At 34.8% G+C, this 19,257-nt stretch overlaps 1 protein-coding gene and 1 long non-coding RNA gene across 2 annotated transcripts; one reads left to right on the forward strand and one right to left on the reverse strand.

Annotated features, from left to right (window-relative positions):
* The first annotated feature begins 6,448 nt into the window (after window positions 1-6,448).
* On the forward strand, window positions 6,449-14,346 carry LOC137723071 (ubiquitin-associated (UBA)/TS-N domain-containing protein). Its single transcript, XM_068462226.2, has 12 exons — window positions 6,449-6,763; window positions 7,333-7,480; window positions 8,176-8,271; window positions 9,126-9,202; window positions 9,702-9,781; window positions 10,405-10,465; window positions 10,970-11,037; window positions 11,178-11,259; window positions 12,380-12,463; window positions 12,570-12,647; window positions 13,557-13,676; window positions 14,054-14,346. The coding sequence occupies exons 1-12, from the start codon at window positions 6,596-6,598 to the stop codon at window positions 14,228-14,230; spliced, it is 1,239 nt and encodes a 412-aa protein (XP_068318327.2). The 5' UTR covers window positions 6,449-6,595; the 3' UTR covers window positions 14,231-14,346.
* A 2,036-nt stretch (window positions 14,347-16,382) lies between these two features.
* LOC137723072 (uncharacterized) lies at window positions 16,383-18,326 on the reverse strand. Its single transcript, XR_011066846.2, has 3 exons — window positions 18,160-18,326; window positions 17,266-17,351; window positions 16,383-17,099 (listed from the first exon to the last, which is right to left on the reverse strand). It is a non-coding gene; the product is annotated as an uncharacterized LOC137723072 (long non-coding RNA).
* Window positions 18,327-19,257: the final 931 nt, after the last annotated feature.

Below are 19,257 nucleotides of genomic sequence, written 5' to 3' on the forward strand. Positions count from 1 at the left end.
TTGTATTAATTACAAGTTTGCCACTCACATGAAATGAAGTGTAAAATCAACATTATAGCTTGGTTTTCACATTAGGGGTTTTCTAATAGAATTTGGGTGAAACCTATTCTCTCATTTTCTACATAGAGGCCGGCCACCTTAGAGGAAGAACATCTAGCAATCTTTCTTCCCTAAGTCATCCATTTCATCTTCACACAACATCTTTGGTGTGGAGACTTAGAGACACCAAACTTTTGGTGTTTTGGAGAACAAATCCTCAAATCCTCAAAGAAGAAAAAGGAGCACTAAAAGGGAGGAAAACACAAGGAAGATCCAAGGAGCAAGGAGGTGACTTGAAGGCCCTCCACTTGGGTGAATCCCTTGTGCAATCAAGGATGAGCTTCAAGGGTAAAGAATCTCTAAATTCTTATTCTCTTTAATATTGTTAAAGAGTCTTATGGTTCACCATATACTAGGCTTTGAAAGTCATGGGTTTTATGAATTGTTTTTGAATGCATGCCTACTTTAAAGTGTTATTAGTATGCCTATGTATTCAAATGTTCATGCATGTTCTTAGCTAGGACAAAATTTTTCCTTCACTAGGATCTTGGTTGCTAGGATTTCTGTAGCTGGAACCCCCTTGACTTGTTTCGGCATCTCTTGCACGCCTCCTTCGCACGACATCTCTTTTTTCTGATGACCAAAAATATTTTGAATTCGGAGACAGTCCTACTAGAGACTTGTTCATAGTGTCACGATCTGTTTGAGCCATCATTTCTTCTCTAAGCATCTCATTCTCTCGATGAAGTGCTTCTCTAATCATCTCGTTCTCTCGATTAACTATTTCTCTTTGTCTCTCAGCCGCCGCATCACGAGCCTCAGTAGCTGCAATAATTGCTGCCATAACAGCAGCTTTTTCCTCATCTCTAGCATTTTCCCATGCCATGTTCAGTTCACCTTGACGAGTAAGTTCCTCCATATATTTAGTGTAGTCATTTTTGGAAGAACTACCTTTTTTCTTTGATGCCTTTTTACCTTGAGGCCTGAGGGACTGACGAGTCGGTTGAGTCTCTAGCACTTGTTCAGGCGTCCCTTCCGTGTCTTCAAATGTGTTGGCTTCTTGTTCGGCTGTGTCTGCTTCTGGCGAACTGTGTAGACCCATACCGTGCATGACAACTTCTGGACCGGTTGCCACAATTTTGTATCTAGGGCAATCTTTGATAATTTGCCAACATTCCCATTTGTTGAATGATTTGTTATGGTTCCTTGCATTGTAGAATGCTTGTGCTTGTAGTGTCTATTAAAATACGGGTGTAACACAAATAAATAAATTAAAATATTGATGGACGTGGAATGCATATAAATTACATAAGAAATTACATAGAAATTACATAAACTATTGATGGGCGTGAAATGCATATTACATAAAAATTACATAAGAAATTAAATAAATTAAAATATTGATGTGGGTGGAATGCATATAAATAAATAAAAATATTGTTACCTCATCCGCTAAACTTGTCCCACTATGCAGATTACCAGAAGCATGAGAGATGGCGTTTTTCCAACAAGTAAAGGATGCGTTGAGTTTTTTCCAACGACCTTGAAGACCTTGACTAGATCTGGCATCTTTTCCATGTACATCGCAAAACGATTTCGTAATTTTACTCCACATTTCTCGCTTATCCATCTCATTACCCGTAATCGGGTCATGAGTAGTGCGAACCCAACATTCACACAACGTAACATCTTCACTGAGCTTCCACGAAGTCATTTTTTTTCTCTCAAAGTGTACAAAATATTCAAATGTAGAAAGTGTAGAAAGTGTAGAAAATATTGAAATGTGGTGTAAGGTGGAAGATGAGGGTTAGGTATTTATAGGAAAAAAAAATTAATTTTTAAAAAATTTTCTGTATTTTTTAAAAAAAATTTGACAATTTTTAATAAATTTTAATGTTGTAATTAATCTGGACCGTTGGATTTGAAAAATAATCAAATCCAACAGCCAACACGCTGCCACGTGGCCAACGGTCAAATTTCTGACCGTTGGGCCTTTTTTTTTTTTTTTAAAAAAAAATTTTGGTGAAAAACACATGGACCGTTGATCTGTGATCGGACGGTCCAATTTAAAAGTGAAATTTAAATTTTTTTTACCGTTGGAAATCCAACGGCTCTGAGGAGGGCTGAGTCCACTTGCGCGACACGCGGGCCCCACCGCCTACAGATGCGGTCGGCTACTCGCGAGGCGGAGCGCGTGTTGTGCACGCGCCAAGAAACGGACCGGCCTCTGGGTTTGTCCATTTTGGGCTGGGTGCCAGTCACTTTTGCGGGCTGGAGCAAATCCACTGCATGCCGGGCCATTTTCTTCACTTGGTGCTAGTCCATTCTGCACGGGCTGGACTTGCTCTCAAGTAAGAAGTCAACGTAAATATAGGGCTTTTCATTTTTTATCGCACAATGTCTGGCCGGTTTTATTTAAGGAAATTTAATTAAAAATGCTTGAAAAACTTCGAGTTTTATTGATAAGAACAAAATAAATAGTAAAATGAATAGTACCAGGATTGATTTTTTTAGGGTAAAAATATGGTTTTTTGTTAAAGTGAATAGTACAATGGGTTTTTTGTTAAAATTCCCTTTTATTTACCCTCATAAATTGTACTATAGTATAATGAATCTGAATCCTTGTCGGATCCTCTTTGTGAGGATTATGAGGATTCGTGAATCGTGCCTGTTCATTGTTCATCGTGCAGTAAAAAATTATTTTAAATATTTGTATTTAAAATTAAACATAAATAGTACTTTACAAAAACTGACAACAAGATTTACAAATTCTCAAAATCCTCACCAAAAGGATATGAAAAGGATTCGGTTGGTAGTACAATGCCCATAAATTTCCAAATTTGGGAATCTTCTTTGTATAAGAATACTTACATAATTCAAATACTTAGAACAAAATTTTCTTTTGAATAAATTCATTTAGTTGAAAGTGTTGTTGGACTATTTGGGCAAACGAAAATACATTGGAATTGCAACACAAACAAGTGCGAGCTGCTATATTGGATTCTTCATAGAGCATCGAGGGCTGAGTTGTAAAGCCATGATTTGCAAGGGATTGGATCGCTCAAAACATTTAAGGCCCGTTTGTTTGCCCTCACTAAGTTTCATTAGACTAGACTAGACTAAAATTAATCCAATCTTGTGTTTGTTATCAGCATGGGACTAGCTTTAGTGAGACTAAAGTTCACTTGCTCCGACTAAAATCTTGCTTAGCCGGTCCTAGCGAGGCCTCCCAAATACCATGGGACTAGCTAAGACCGTCTTCCCTCTCACACCGCGTCCTCGTGCTCGTCCTGCACGATTGCGCCATCTCTGACGACGACTCGTCTTCCTCCACCCACACCTTGCTGTCAATAACTCCAATCCCCACCCATGGAAGAACAAGTGAATTAAAGCAGCTAATTTGTAAGAACAAGTGTAATCAGAGCAAAAAAAGTTGATAAAAAATCGAACGGAAGAGAGTAGAGAGATGAGTGGAGCCTACCTCCTCATCGTCTTGTTACACACGAACTGGATCCATCTTCGCTCCTTCTAATCTCAAAATTTTCAGTTTTTCACTATTTTTAAAAAAAAATTTTATTAATAATTTTCTATTTTCATGAACTTGATTGGTGTTTTTTTGGGGGATTTGACCAAAATCGTAAAGGCAGATCAGAGAGAGAGTCAAGTAGCAAAGGATTATCTAGGGTGGGAATAAATCATGCCTCTATTGAATATCCAATCTCGTCACTGTCCAATACGGGCACCCATAGGAATCGAGCTTCTGGATCTCGATTCCCTCTTGCAATTCTTACTTTCTTTGGACTATTCGTCCCCTTGATTTTCTTCGTCAGCTACGATTTTCTTCATATGAGAATTGGAGAAAAATTGAGAAGTTTTGTCTGGTGGGAAGAGAAAGGAACGGTAGAGATAGGGGAGAAAGAATTAAAATGAACGAAGGAAAAATATCTGAATTTTAAAAATAATTTAATTCGTAGTTTAGTCCGGCACTGCACCAAACGCTTAACTAAATTAGTCCTACTTAGTCTAGTCTAAGCCAGTCCAGCCTAGTCCCCGTAGCTAGTCTAGTCCGAGATAGTCCGGTGCAATAAACGCACCCTTAGGGCTTGTTTGGTACTCTACTTGAATCCAAAATTTTAAACTCAAAAACAATTTTCAAGTTTTAGGCCTTAAAAATTTGTTTGGTATGACTATTTTAAAAAATTGAACTCAAGACTAACTCAAAAATATGGTCTATTATCTAAAAACATAAAAGTTTGTTTTTCGAGTTTTTAAACTTAAACTCATTCTTTTCTTTTCTCTCCCTCCAAATCTATCTCTCTCTTTTCTTCTTTCTCTTTCCTCTTTTTTTATTTTACCTTTTTCGTCTCTCTTTCAATCCGCTATCTTTGTTCTCTCGGTTTTTTTTTCTCACTCCTCTTCCTCTCTATCTCGTCTGATCCTCTCCCTTATTTCTCTTTCCTTCAATCATCTCTTACTTTCTTTCCTCATCTCATCTCTTTCTCCCTTCTTGCAACCCCTTCTTTTTATATCTCTTTTTATAATTTAAGTCGTAAGATTTAAAATTTTTAAATTGCAAACCAATCAAGTTTTTGAGTCTTCAAGAAATCTTCTTAAGAAATGTTTTAAGAAATGATAAAAACTTTAAAATAAGATACCAAACAAGCCCTTATTTTCCGCAAATTATTTGGAATCGTAAACAATTTGTTGTGTCATGTTATTATGCTCAACTTCTAAGTAATATTAATAATTCTGACAATTCTTTTTTTTCTTTCTCAAAAGTAATATTAATAAAAAATAAATACGTGAAAGAGAAATACTATGTTTGACCAAAAAAAATAAGAGAAATACTATATGATTATAATCCTTATAAATAATATAAAGAAATGATAAATATAAGTCTTATAATTTCAGTGAAATAAACGAAAAATATGTGTCTTATAATTCTAGTAAAACGAACAATAGTAATACCATGTGATGTTACTATAACCCAGGTGGATCTAAAATTACTCTATCATGCAGGTCCACCTAAGAGAATGACATATGTGTGCTCTATAGCATTCTAAAAAAATAACGCAATGTAACGAGTTTTAACTTGTTTCAAGCGTATGTACCTAAGACATGTTTTGTGAGCTCACATGAATTGACTTGATTTCAGGTTAGTTTGGTATTATTGTGCTTTGAAAAAAAGCTGCTTCTGTTGTGCTGTAAGAATAAGCAGCTGTGAAATAAAGCAGTAAAGTGTTTGGTAGCGATAATTATAAAAATGCTTTTAATAAAAAAGTAGTGTTATAGTATTTGGTAAATATTTTATGTAAAACAGTTGTGATTGTGTAAAATGACAAAAAAAAAAAAAAAAAAAAACAAAAAAAAAAACAAAAACAAAAAACTTATGGGCTTTTCTTCCTTTCTTTTTCTTTCTACCAAAAAGTTCATGATTGTTTCCTTTTTCCTTTCTTCTTTGTTTCCTTTTCTTTCTAGCTTTTTCATTCTTCTTTCTTTATATTTCGTTATGCCAAAATGTTTATGGCTTTTCTTCCATTTTTCATCAATGATCCCTCTTGAAATTTCAAAGTCCTCACCCACCTTCGTCCCTTCACATTTCTCTTTTAGTTATGGCAATCTGGAACCTTCGTCCTCACTCCCATTTATATTTCTTGCATTTCGATTTCTAGGGTATTACATGTTTTGGAAGGTGCGATGGCGGATGGGTGGGTGGAATCTGGGTTATCATCTAGCAGGGAGTGGGTTGGGATCATGGTCTGCAAGGTGGCAATAGGTGTATTTGGTGGGGATTAGGAGAGAGATGGGGTGGCGAATCTGGAGAGTAAGAAGAGATGGAGGGGATAGGGTGGTGAATTTGGGTAGTACAGCACCGAAGAGCTGACTAGAGAAATGAGGGGGGTCCAGAATTGGGATGAAGGATAAAGAAAGGGTAAGGTTGCCATTTTGAGAAATTAATTTAACGACACTGTTCACCTGTGTATTGTGATAAAAAGCTGGTTTTCCAAAGCTGGGTTTTGTTTCTTTGCCTTTTTAGCTTTTTTTCACCTAAAACTATGAAAAAAAACTGATTTTGAAAGTTTACCAAACAAAAAAAAACTGGATGCATTTTTTCATATGTGCTTTTTTTTTTAGGGGTGTGATATCCACACGCCATTTTTTACTTCTCCCACACCTTTTCAGTTTTCAGCCGTCAGATCGGATGAATTGAAGAAGATCAATGAACATAAATTAACAAAAGATGTGTGAGAAGTAAAAAGAGGTGTGTGGATACCACACTTTTTTTTTTAAAGTTGAGCATTACCAAACTCGTACTTCGGCTTTTGAGAATTGGATTGGGCTAAAGGCTGGGCTGAGATAAAAATTGGGCTTTGGGGCTTTTGTTGGCGGCAGATTGAGCTCTTGGGTCGAGCAACCCACTTCGCTTTTCCTTACTTTAAAAGAAAAAAGGAGAGAAAATGGAGGAGAAAACTTGAGGAGCCAGCCAACTCCACAAGTGACTTCTGATTTCTACTGACCACCGAGAGAGAGGGTGTGAAAACGAAGACAATCATCAATGGCGGGCGTATCGCTCAAGTGCGGCGATTGCGGGAGTCTGCTGAGGTCGGTGGAGGAAGCCCAAGAGCACGCCGAGCTCACCTCCCACTCGAACTTCTCTGAGTCAACCGAAGCTGTTCTCAACCTCGTCTGCTCCTCTTGCGGCAAACCATGCCGATCCAAAACCGTATATATACTTCCTCACTCTTTCTTCCTCAATCGCATTTTGAACCTTTTTTTTTCCCGTAATTTCACATTTTTTCTGGATTTGCTTATCTGGGTCAGTAGAATTTCAGTTTAGTTTTCATGTACATTAGTTGGATTAAGATATTTGATGAATTTGCTTGTGAATTTTGGAACTTTTTATCAAATTTTATTCTCTATCTGAATTTCCTTTGTTTTTTCTTTCTAATTTCGCCTTTTTAGTGATTTGTTTATCTGGGTCAGTATAATTTTAGCTTAATTTTCACATGCATTAGTTGGAATTGAGTGTCTTTACTGTTGGATTAAGATATTTATTTATCATTGAATTTTGAAACTGTTTATGTTATTTCTGGTGGATTAAAATTCAGTTTCATTTGGATTCGAGAGTTTTTTTAAAGATCTTTTGGTTATTTGGGGTTAGAGAATGAGCAATGTAGTAGGATACCGAGTTTAATGAATGATTACAGCATAGGTTTATGTTCGGTGAATTAAAGATTAGACTAATGTTTTCTTGGCAATAAAGCAAATTGTTTTGGTGCTTTGATTGTGCAGGAAAGTGATTTGCACACCAAAAGAACTGGGCACACCGAGTTTGTTGATAAGACTGTGGATGCAGCTAAACCGATAAGTTTGGAGGCTCCAAAGGCAAGTCCTTCCGGGTCCGATGAGGCTGTTGGTGCAAGTAGCCATGCGGCAGAAGGTACTTCTTCCAGTTCAGTGTGAAGTCAAAGCATGGAATTTGTAGTTTTGTATTTTGAAAGGCATTTAATTTTTAGGAATAGGTTGTTATTTGTACAGTTTTGGGTAGATGCTACATTACTGTATGAGTTTGTTGAGCTTGTGTAGCGATAACTAGAGGTTTGTTGTTTGGATGCTGTGGGACTGTTATTTTCCTTGTGCATGGCTTCTTGCTATTGGCAAACCGGTTTTGTTTGAAGGGGGCTTTGGTTCCTTTTGGGTTGATTTTGTACCTTCAGTAGTAGATGGAATTTTCTTACGATAGCATGCCTTTCACATTGGTTTTATATTTTCTTAAGATAGACTGTGTATCTAAGTTATATTCGAATTAAGAGTCTAAATATATGACAACATGTAGTTCTATTTGTTGTTTTGTTGTTGGTCTTTCTTCCTTAAGAAAATATTAGTGGTCTTTCTTCAAAATTATTCATCAGGAAGTCTGTCAGCAGCCAGGGCTTAAAACTAATGGTTGTAGATCAATATGGAAAATGAATTTAGTTTTTCTACTCAATTCCTGAATCAGGCTTTATAACCTGTCTATATATGAATGGAAACATACTGCGATTGTTATATTTTTTTTCTTGATGGTTAGTTATTTTTGCTAGTCTGGTTTATTAATTCGATTTGTACCTGATTTATTCAATATTTTTCATCTAGAAATGGTCGTTCCAGAGGTTGACAAAAAGCTGCTTGAGGAACTTGAAGGAATGGGCTTTTCAACAGCGCGGGCAACCCGTGCACTTCACTATTCTGGTGAGCTGATGAAAAAAATTAAAATCTCTTTGAAGCTGAGATTAAAGCTTCTGTCTCTGGGCTCACTATTAGTGGCTTTATTTTTCTTTTCCCACTCTTTTGTTCCTCTGACAAAGATGACGGGTTCTTATAATAATTTGGAGGCTTGTCAATCTATTATTTGGAATATCGCCACTTATAGGGGTTAAGTGTTAAAAAAATCTGATGTTAACTTCTTTTGTTGCTAGATCTGAGGAGATGTCTTCTTGAGTAGTAAAGGCTTTTTTTTTTTTTTTTTTTTTTTTTAAATTTTAAATTCAAATATTAAAGTTTGATAGTGTCACAATTTAGCTGGAGACTCCTTTTGATGTTCCTCTGATGTTTAGGATCCAGCTTCATTTGTTTATAATTTCTGGGTCGTTCTCTCTCCGGCTGCCATTACACAACCGACGGTGGATTATATGAAATAAAACATATTCTATTTACATAGGGGAAATGGAATGAAGACGCCTATATGAACCCATAAACATAGGCTGCAAAGACGAAGGCACCAGAATTATAATTTATGAAAGTTGCTCCTGTGCATCGTTTTAGTTTTCTTCTCTTATTCTTTTCTTTCTCTTTCTTGATTTTAAATGATTGGATGGAAAACCCTATTGTGAATGTTTAGTTGATTGGATTTGGATCCCACGGTTTATGCAATTCTTTGCATTCTGCTATCTCTGGTTAGTTTGGTAAAACTGCCTAGCAATAGTTGTTTGATCGTCTATAGGGTTGTGGGCTTGTGAATTTTCCTTTTGAAACTGTTACACATGATATAAGTTTATGATCTTACAATTTCAATTCTCTCAGCCTATAATTTTGGGGGTTTTTAGGTAATGCGAGCTTGGAGGCTGCTGTCAATTGGGTAGTTGAGCATGAGACTGATCCGGACATAGATGAAATGCCTTTGGTAAGATACATTTATTTTGCTTGATAAGATATGAACTATTTGCATCTCTCTCTCTCTCTGCAAAAGATTGGATACAGTAGGTAGGTACTTGATGACATTAGTTATGTTTGACATCATATCATAGTGGTAGCATTTATACAAATAAACTTCTATAAATATATTTTTTGGAAGCTCACAAATTTCGTGTTGAAATTTTCTCATGCATTATTTTGCTTCAAGCAAAAGTCCAGGAATTGTTTCTTTGGTTTGTTGTTGTGGTGCTCTTTGAATAACGTTAGAAGGCTATGAATATGAACTTCTTGAGTCTTTTAGGAGTCCTGTAATAAATGGTGTTGTAAATTCTATTACTAATGCAAATTTTAATTTAATTCTAAAACAAATATATTTTTTTGAATTTTGAACTTCTCTCCTGCATCAGGAGGTGAAAGAAACGTTATGAGGAGAGATTGGTGGTAGGGATAATTTATGTTCATTAAGACTTGTGATTGCTTGTGCTCAGGTACCAATCAACAGCAAAGTTGAGGCTCCAAAACCTTCTCTCACGCCAGAACAATTGAAAGCCAAGCAACAAGAGCTTAGGTAGTGTTTCTTTATGCATGAATTGTTAGTGTCACTGATGGCTTCATTTCGATTAGATAAAAAAAGGATTAGATTAGATTAGATCATCTTGATACCAAAGTTTTTGCTGATTCTAGTTTGCTGCTTGTCAGAAATCAGAATATTTATCTCATTCTTTTTCATGGATGCTGTAGTTCCAGTTTTGCATGTTGAAGCTGATATACTAGGATGTGCAAGGTTTAGGTGTAGATTGAAGTTCCCATTTTCTGCTTTCATCTTATAACTGAGAGCTAACTAATCACTTGAAAATTCAGTCCCCCTAGTTGGAAATTGTACTCTGCTATTTGAACCTTTTACATTAACAACTGGTTGTTCACCAATCCATTGATTTGGGGGTAATGTTCGTGCTAGGGATTTTGATTTCAAATTTCCTTGTACTTGAACTTATCTTGTTGGTATCTTTCCAAAATCTGTAATGCTATGTTTGCAACATTTGAAATATATATCCTTTAGTTTTGCTTAATTTTTTTTTCTTTGACAATGCGGTTTTGGGAAAATACTCATGTTTGAAAATTGCTTTAGACTTGCTCAGTGCTTCTCACTACTTAACTTTTGTCTTATAATTCTTTCCAACCAACCTCAAGGGAGAAAGCTCACAAGAAGAAAGAAGAAGAAGAGAAGAGAATGGAAAGAGAGAAAGAAAAGGTACCTTTAATGTCTGCCCTCTTGTCCATAATTGCATTGCAGGAGTAACCTTTACCAACTGTATGTATGTGTGCGTCACCATTAAGTATTGTTCCTTTTTTACCACAAAAGAGAAATTGTTGGACATGCTTTTCCTTCTTCACCATTAAGTATTGTTTCTTCATATTCCCCTATGAAGAATTTTAATTTTAATTTTGACAATTTATAATATTTCCCCTTATTTTGTTAATATGATGTCAATAAAAGAATTGGCTTTTTCGATGAGGTCCTTTTTTTGCTTGTGCAATTCAAGGAGAACATATGTTTAAATTTTAGTTTTCTAGATATTTATGCCCATTGCTCAAGTATTTCTGGTGGATTCATTTACTTTAAAAACTTATGAGGAACCTTCAGAAGCTAGGACTGTGTACAATATATAATACAGCCTCTCAATTTTCAATTCTACTAGTGTTTTGATCAAATGTAAATGATAGATTTTTTTTTTCTCTGTATGTGGTTCTTCAGGAGAGGATTCGAGTGGGCAAGGAACTCCTAGAAGCGAAGAGAATAGAAGAAGACAATGAAAGAAAAAGGTTTATCTTCATTTACTGAATCTTTTGTGTTACATCTTGTGCTTGTTTTTCAATCTACCATTTAATGACATCAATCGCCTTTTCCCCTTTCATTACCTGAATTCGTCTTCCATTGGCATGGAAATGTTTCTTTGTGATAGGATTATTGCTTTGCGAAAAGCAGAGAAAGACGAAGAGAAAAGAGCTAGGGAAAAGATTCGTCAAAAGTTGGAGGAAGATAAGGTAAAGATATGTTTAATCACTGTGTTTAATATTGTACAAAAGTTTTCAGTGCTAAGTTTTTGGGTGAGTATCGTTTTTGGGTGAGTATCGTATTTTCAGATGTTTTTTACAGGCTTTAAGTGCAATTTGGTAAATTTTCATTCTTTAATCATGTGTTTAAAATATTCCTCTAGGAGACCCGTGGGCCATACCAGAAGTATGTCTTTTGTTTTGTTTTTCCAAATCAATTCTGAATTATATTTGCAGAAGAAACCTTAAAATTGAGCTAAACAGTCGAAGAAATAATAGGCAGAGAAAAACATTGTTTGAACTCTTAATTCAAGGAACAGACTGAGATTCCGAGAAATGTAGGAGTTAGTCTGAAGGCATATACAAGTAGGATCCGTACCAGGCATTTTTGACATTGAAATCCTGACCTACCTTGTAGGGCTTACGGAGTCTGGCTTACAATGGAGACTCTGAATATCTTCATTCAGATGTTAGAAACTTTTGCAAGACTTTTCGTCTTTGGTCTCATTTTATTGGTTTATTTTTCTCTTGCAGAGGCTCAAAGACCTCTTCAGATAAAAAGGAGAGATAACTAGTGAAAGGATTGTATTTAATGGTGCACATGCCATTGAATTAGACATTTTTAGTTAGCATACAAGGTACCCTACTTTTGTGCACTGGAAAGTATGTGAAAGTGGGACCGATTGCATATAAGTCAAGTTATAACGTGCACCCAATGAATTCCCATAGTTGGTCAAATAAACAGCTAATCTGAATATTGTGTTTCCTTTCACATTTTGAACTTAAAATATAGCAGGAGGGTTAACTAACATGCATCGTGAATGCATTCAGATTCGTATAAAGAAGATACCCACCTCTATCCCACCCCTCCTTTTAAAGTTTATTGAAAACACTCACAAACTATGTTGGGTTTACAATTAAGCCTTGTGATCATGGCTTTACAACAAAGCCTTGCTTTATCTCACGTGACAAGTAATGAAAGAATCAAGGGCCCAGAATATCCCATTTCTCTGTTTAGCATTTTAGGAATTGCTTCCCCTTGTCAATCTATCTTGCTATTTTTTTATAAAATAAGAAATTAGTTTTCGTCTTTCTTCATCACTCTTCACAGGCAGAGAGGAGGAGGAAACTTGGGTTGCCAGTAGAGGATCCTTCAACTGCAAAACCTGCTGCACCTGTTGTGGAGGAGAGAAAGGCAAGAGCTTGTTTGTATATACTATTTGCCTAGTGAATGCCAGTCAGAAATTGTTTGAAATCTGTAGTAATGTGATTTCTGTCGTATTTATGTATCTAACGTGCAGAGCTTTGTGCCTATAAGGCCTGCCACAAAAGCAGAGCAAATGAGAGAATGTTTGCGATCTCTCAAGCAGAATCACAAGGTAAAAACAGTTGCCTGTAAGGTCAAATAATTCATTAGGAAAGAAACAATATTATAATTTCTTCGTATTGAGCAACTTTCTAGAGAACCACATACAGTTCTGGAACAAGTCGAGGTTTGATAGAGAGGACCAACTTGGATAGGACTGTTCACTATATTGAAGGCATTTTGAAGCCAGAAAAGGATGAAAACTTCCATATTTTGTTCAAGTTGAAGGTTATTCATGAAGAAACGATATCTCTAATAATCCTCACAAAAATGGCAGGATTAAAAGGGACAACTTTTCTTCATAAGTAACCTTCAACTTGGACAAAAATAGGGAAATTGTCATCTATTTCTCCCTTCAAAATGCCTTCAGTATAGTGAATAGTCCTATCCAAGCTAATTCTCTCTAACAAACAAGGCCCAAAAGTTAAGTGTCAATTGCTCATTTAGGACTTGTTTGGTGTCTAGGATTGAATTGGAATGGATAACTTAAAGATATATTGAAGGTAGAGGAGAATGAGTTTTTATTTTGATAGGCTTAGACATGAAGAAAAGCATCTCCGTTCTAATCGGACCATTTTGGAGAGGATCGGAATGGATAAGTTTTCTTTTTCAGTAATCCATCTCCTACCTCCAATTGGTCACAATTTTTTTAATATCCTCCGTCAACTTACCTAAATAGTGGCTTATTCTTTCCTTTCCAATCCTCCATATACGAAATGAGGCCTTGGGTATTTTTTTAATGTCACTCACACACCGACCCTTGAGTTTAACCAAAGTTGCTTTTTGAAATGATAAAAAAGAAGCAAACAAAAATGCAGAATAATATTGCTTGAAAAGAATTGCTCTCATTATTTATCTTTTCAAAGTCATGTTGTATGGACTGTGGACAATGGCCTTACCTATTTCTGCTTTCTGTGTGTAGGAGGACGATGCAAAAGTGAAGAGAGCATTCCAGACTCTTTTAACTTTTGTAGGGAATGTTGCCAAAAATCCTAATGAGGAGAAATTTAGAAAGATACGACTCACTAACCCATCTTTTCAGGTAGAACAACTTATCTTGCACAGAAACAGCTCGCTTTTGAGTCCAATCTTTCCCGTTATGGATTTTTGTTCTCCTTCCCCTTCCCTGTTAAAGTTTGCGTATACCGTGGTCACCACTCTATCAACTATTAAGTTATACTTAGACCTATCAATGGATTGGGATCTGATCCGAATCCAATGGAATCCGATGTGATAATATTACAAAATAAACCAGTAATATCTGATTATGATCCGAATCTGGTATTCCGCTGGGCCGATCCGATCAAAATCAGAGCCGTTTACTGGTCTAGTTTACTCTTTCAATGTCCATGTTTCTTGTTTTGGTCAATAACTTATGTGTCTTTTCTTTTGTTGTCAAATCACTCACTGCCCACACAGGAAAGGGTTGGCTCACTAAAAGGTGGTGTCGAGTTTCTTGAGTTCTGCGAGTTTGAGAGAATGGAAGGGGGCGAGTTCTTGTTCCTTCCGAGGGACAAGGTTGACATGGCAGTGCTGAACTCAGCTGGGTCTGAGCTCGACTCTGCAATCAAGAATCCATTTTTCGGTGTTCTTTAAGTTAAAAAGTTTGATGTTTGGATTTGTTTATTACAGCACCAATTTGTCCATGATTAAAATATGGTTTACTGCTAAAAATTTGCTTATCATAATAAACTTAAGACGGTTACCAACTACCTTTTGGTCTAGCGTATATTTCTCTTCTTGAAATTAGGTGTCCCAAACTCGAATTCCATGCTTCCATTGATTAAAGTTTAGCTCACCAGTTTTTATTATGATATTTATTTTGGATTAAATAAAAACTATTCAATCTGTAGGAGTGATTTTAATTCAGTCCTAGTTGGTTAAAACCTAATAAAAATAACTATCAAATGTTTTGAAAATTAGACATCTGGGTTATAGTGTTAAGTGATAAAGTGAATAAATTTTGAAGTGTGTTTTCTTGAATATCTAAATTTGCCTTTTTTTGATAAATTATCGTTTTACCACTACAACTATTGTCACAGTTGAAATTAATCCCGTGAATTATTTTTAAGTAAGTTAACGGTCATAGTTTATAAAATATGAATTAAATAGAGATAGAAGTTGAAACACTCAGTAAATTAAACGGTTGTAGGCTTGAGAAACGAAACTCTACGTGTATGTTGTACATGTTTTTTTACATAAGTGACAGGGAATTCATTTGCACATTTTTCTAGTTAGATCGAGATTATGTCTTCTTTATAAGTTTACTAAAGCTTAAGAGATGGACTAATATCATAAACTTGCAGTATACTTGGATTAGTAGGATACACCCACCTCAGATAAGTGCATAAAAATCTACAATTGCTGCTCATATTAAAAATAAAAAACAGAAGTTATTATCTCCTAATTAACCTAGTCGCAACTCATCTTCACACATTTGAGTAATTAAACTTATACCTAATGACAATCTGAAATTTTTTTTAACCATTAATATTCCTATGACAAATGAGAGGATGGTATGATCTCTCTTTAAAAATGGTTTTATTTTTTTATTTTTTTTTATTTTTCCCATTAAAATGGCGACAAAATTATATAAGTCAACAAAAGAAATTAAAATGGTATCGATACATTATTATTCAAAATTTAGAAACAACAATTACCTACTAAAATTAATATTTTCTCTTGGATTCTCATTCAGAATCGATTAAACAAAAGACAACGATTAACCCGATCTTTTTCTATTTCTAATGTTTGCCCTAATGTGTAATTTACATCCAAAACATACTTCTCACGTTTTTGTCCATTGTCAATATGCCAATAAACCAGCTATAAAATGCTTTGAGCAAATTTAGAATTTCCAACCCTCCAACAATGATAATAAATTTATTAATTGGGCGATATTGTGGAGGGTTGTTCAAAGATAAGGGTTAGGGTTAGGGTTAGGGATAGGTTTTAAAATTCTTATCTATACCACGCATGTCTCTCATTTTTCTCTATATGTTGATTCTGCAATCTTTTCTGTTCCTTTCCTCTTCTTCATGTTTTTCTTTTTTCGTTTGTTACTGTATGGCAAGTTAATTTTGGTAATCTTTCTGTTTGTTATATGTATGGCAAGTTAATTTTGGTAATCTTTGTATATGTTGACCAGTACGATTTACTTGATGACGATATATATGATGTACAGAATGTAAAAAAAGCATAGAACATTTACATTTATTCTTGTCTCCAAACCCATAAATACCTTGAAGTATAAGCTTGGGAAACAAGGCTCTACGTGCATGGCGACATACATTTATTTATTTTACACTATTATTTCGGGGAATTAAACTCAAAACTTTAGGTGCACCAAAGTGTTAAAACTACATTTCTTGAAACCAAGCGTTTAAAGTTTGTGTTTTTAAAGAAAAAAATTTAGCATTCATCCTTTTATCATTTTCTGTGGATTTTCAATTGGTGTTGGCGCTACATGTCTACAAATTTAGGAAATTTCTCTCATAGCCACTACTCATCTCCACAAACTTGAGTAGTTATACATACTTAATAATTTATTCCCTTGATTCCAGAAAAATGTCATTAGTTTTCTGCAAATTTAATTAAAAAGTAGATGCTAAGTATTCAACAATATTTAAAGTGTGAATAAACAACCCATGTATAAACCACAACGTATATTATAGATATTTTGAGTTGTCGAAGTAAATTCACTAATATTAATCATCAGTAACAAAAAACAATTAACCTGCAACATGAGAACATTTAAACTTTTATTTATTTTTAACAATGATATATTACATCAAGTAGAGATGGAAGAATAAATTTGTTTCAACTTGTCATCCCCGAAATTCGAATTTAAAATCTCTCACTTACAAGTCAAAATAAATATCACTAGACCGTAGAACTTGGTGTCATTTTATTCCAAACTTACAAAGGGGCAGCTGCCATGGCAGAATCGCCTAACCCGCATTGCCATAGCCATAGGTGAAGTCCTTCATCTCTTCCTTATTGTAGGCCGAAACTGAAATCGGCGTCCTCACCATCCCTACTGCGTACTATCTTCAAAGTCGCTACCCATATCAATAGAACATCTTTGGCACCAGGTTTGTTAATTAGCAGCAAGGATCCATGGATTTTGATAGCTATTAGGGGAAGAAGGATGCAGCCTGCAGATTGGGATTATACAAAAATGGCGGTGTTTGACTATGGGTGAAGCCCGACGCAGGGTTTGGGTTCCATTTGCTGGCAGATACAGAGGGTAGTTGGGTGAGGTTTGTTCGAGGAGGATTAGTGTTTCGTGCTGTCATTCGAGTAGCCATGACTTCGCACAGGAAACACTGGCAGTAGCTAAACATGGAGGGGTTCGATGCCGCCTTGGACTACAGTGTTACACAGGAAACACTGGCAGTAGCTACATGGCGTGGCCTTGCCCTCAAATTATTTCTAACTCAAGTTGGAGTCCAGCCATTCTCCTCTACATTTTAATAAATTAAAAAAATATATCAATAAAAAGTTGCAGAAAATTCAAACTAATTTACGAATAATAAAAAAAAAAAAAAACCCTAAATTAATTCAATGTATTAAAAAATCCAACAACTTTTCCAGTCTACGAAATTATCAAAATCAAATTAAAACCAAACCTTGAACATTTCTTGAAAAGCATGCTACGTCCATGAGCATTGCGTGGATTTCCTCCTCTCTGAGATTGCTTGCAATCTCCTTGATCCTGGAGAAAATGATTCGTTAATTAAGCAACATAATTAGATAAATAAATTAAAAAAACACAATCACCGCACCTAACTTGTGAATTTAGTGAAAACATATTCATAATATAAAAAATGCTCTTCAGTTTTTTTATTTCTAAAAAGAATAATTTCTTAAATAAGGGTAAAATTACTAAAAATCAAAAGAAAACAATCCCATGTAAAGAGAGTTACTAACCATTTTTTATTTTAATTTTTTTAAAATCGTAAACTGTAAATTAAAAGTTTGTATTCAAATAAAACTAAAATATCCAAAAAATAAGATTAAACTAAAATTGTGCCAATTGGCAAGAGACTAAAATTATATATGACCAGATCAAACCTAAATAGGTTTAGCCATGAACAAACATAGCTAGCTTATTATACAGAAGAAGAAAAAACATCAATTATCAGATCCAGTGACCACACAGTTTAGAAAAAAACACAAATGACATTAATCAAGACCGAAAAGGCTAAAAGCACGGGATGAAGAAAGGAAAATACTTCGGGCGAAACCCCTATCCAATCCTTGAAAACTTGCGGGCCGTACAAGTTATCTATCTTTTAAAAAAATAAATTTTAATGAAAAGATGCAAATGAACTTTCCTAAAAATATTTGAAGATTTATTAAAGTTGGCGAATACAGGATTCATCAAACCTTCGTAGAAATTCTTTGTTTTATCAAATAAATTTGTAGAATTTTATGGAGTTTATAGTCAATAAAAACAATTAGATATATCAGGATGATCAATCAACTTAGATTAATTTACATATTGAGGGTTAAAAATATACCTAAATTCTGGTAAATCATGGATGCGATTACTCGTTGAGAATCGTAATCAAGATCACCAGCATATCCTCATCATCTTCATCATCTAGGGTTTTTGGAGCTACCCCACACATCCTAATTACCATCCTATGTTAGAAGATAAAATCCCCAACCAGAACCCAAAACACAATGTAAGAGTTTTTCAAGATGTACAAATGACTAATTACTGGATCAATTTATAGGGAGGATAGAGGGTTCTAGAACAAAAAAATGGGTACTGTTTGGCAAGTCTGCAAGAGATATTCCCACTCAGTATTCACCAACCTTATCCCTTTTTCTTTTTTACAGGCTCACCAACCTTCTTTCTCCACGCAAAAAATTTAACTAATGATATAATCGCAATTTAAATTTTCAATAAACATACGAATTGGAACATGCCATAAAAAATAAAAAAATGCTGATAGAAAAAGAAAAAGAAAAAAAAATCAAATGGTAACTCAAAAGAAACAAAAAATAAGAACATAAGTGGCAAACAACTCAAGTTAAGAGCATTTTCACATACCACGTTCACGAGAATATACGTTGTTTTATGAATGCGCAGAAGAATATTGGAAAGGTGTGACTACGTGCATGGTAATCCGTACGTACTCAATTAAATGTTTTTAGGTTTACTTACGCGCCGCACAAGTTATCTATTATTTCATGCATCAAGTATATTACAATATGACAAATTTCCTAAAAAATTGAAGTTTAGAGTTGGTATTTAAGATGTCATAATTAAAAGTGATTTTAACCAAGGGGATTTAGTGGATATGGAGTTTTGAAATGTTTATTTATTTACTAATATATATGGTAAAACATATGGGAGGAATATATATGTATATGGTAACAAATTGTGTTCTAAAAACATATGCAAGTAAATTTGCATATGTTTCCATTTCTTCTTGTTTTCATTTTTCATTTTTTGTTTTTGGCAAGTTCGTTGTGTTAATATTTGCTATTTGGTGGACCGATACGATGTACTTGATGTCAATGACAATGTACAATGGAAATAGGGATGAATATGGAAAATAAACAAATATCAAAATTATTAGGACATTTCCATTTTTTCTTGTTTTTAA

The sequence above is a fragment of the Pyrus communis genome, chromosome 4 (genome assembly GCF_041283825.1).
Source record: "Pyrus communis isolate YQ-2024b chromosome 4, ASM4128382v1, whole genome shotgun sequence".
NCBI lineage: Eukaryota > Viridiplantae > Streptophyta > Magnoliopsida > Rosales > Rosaceae > Pyrus > Pyrus communis.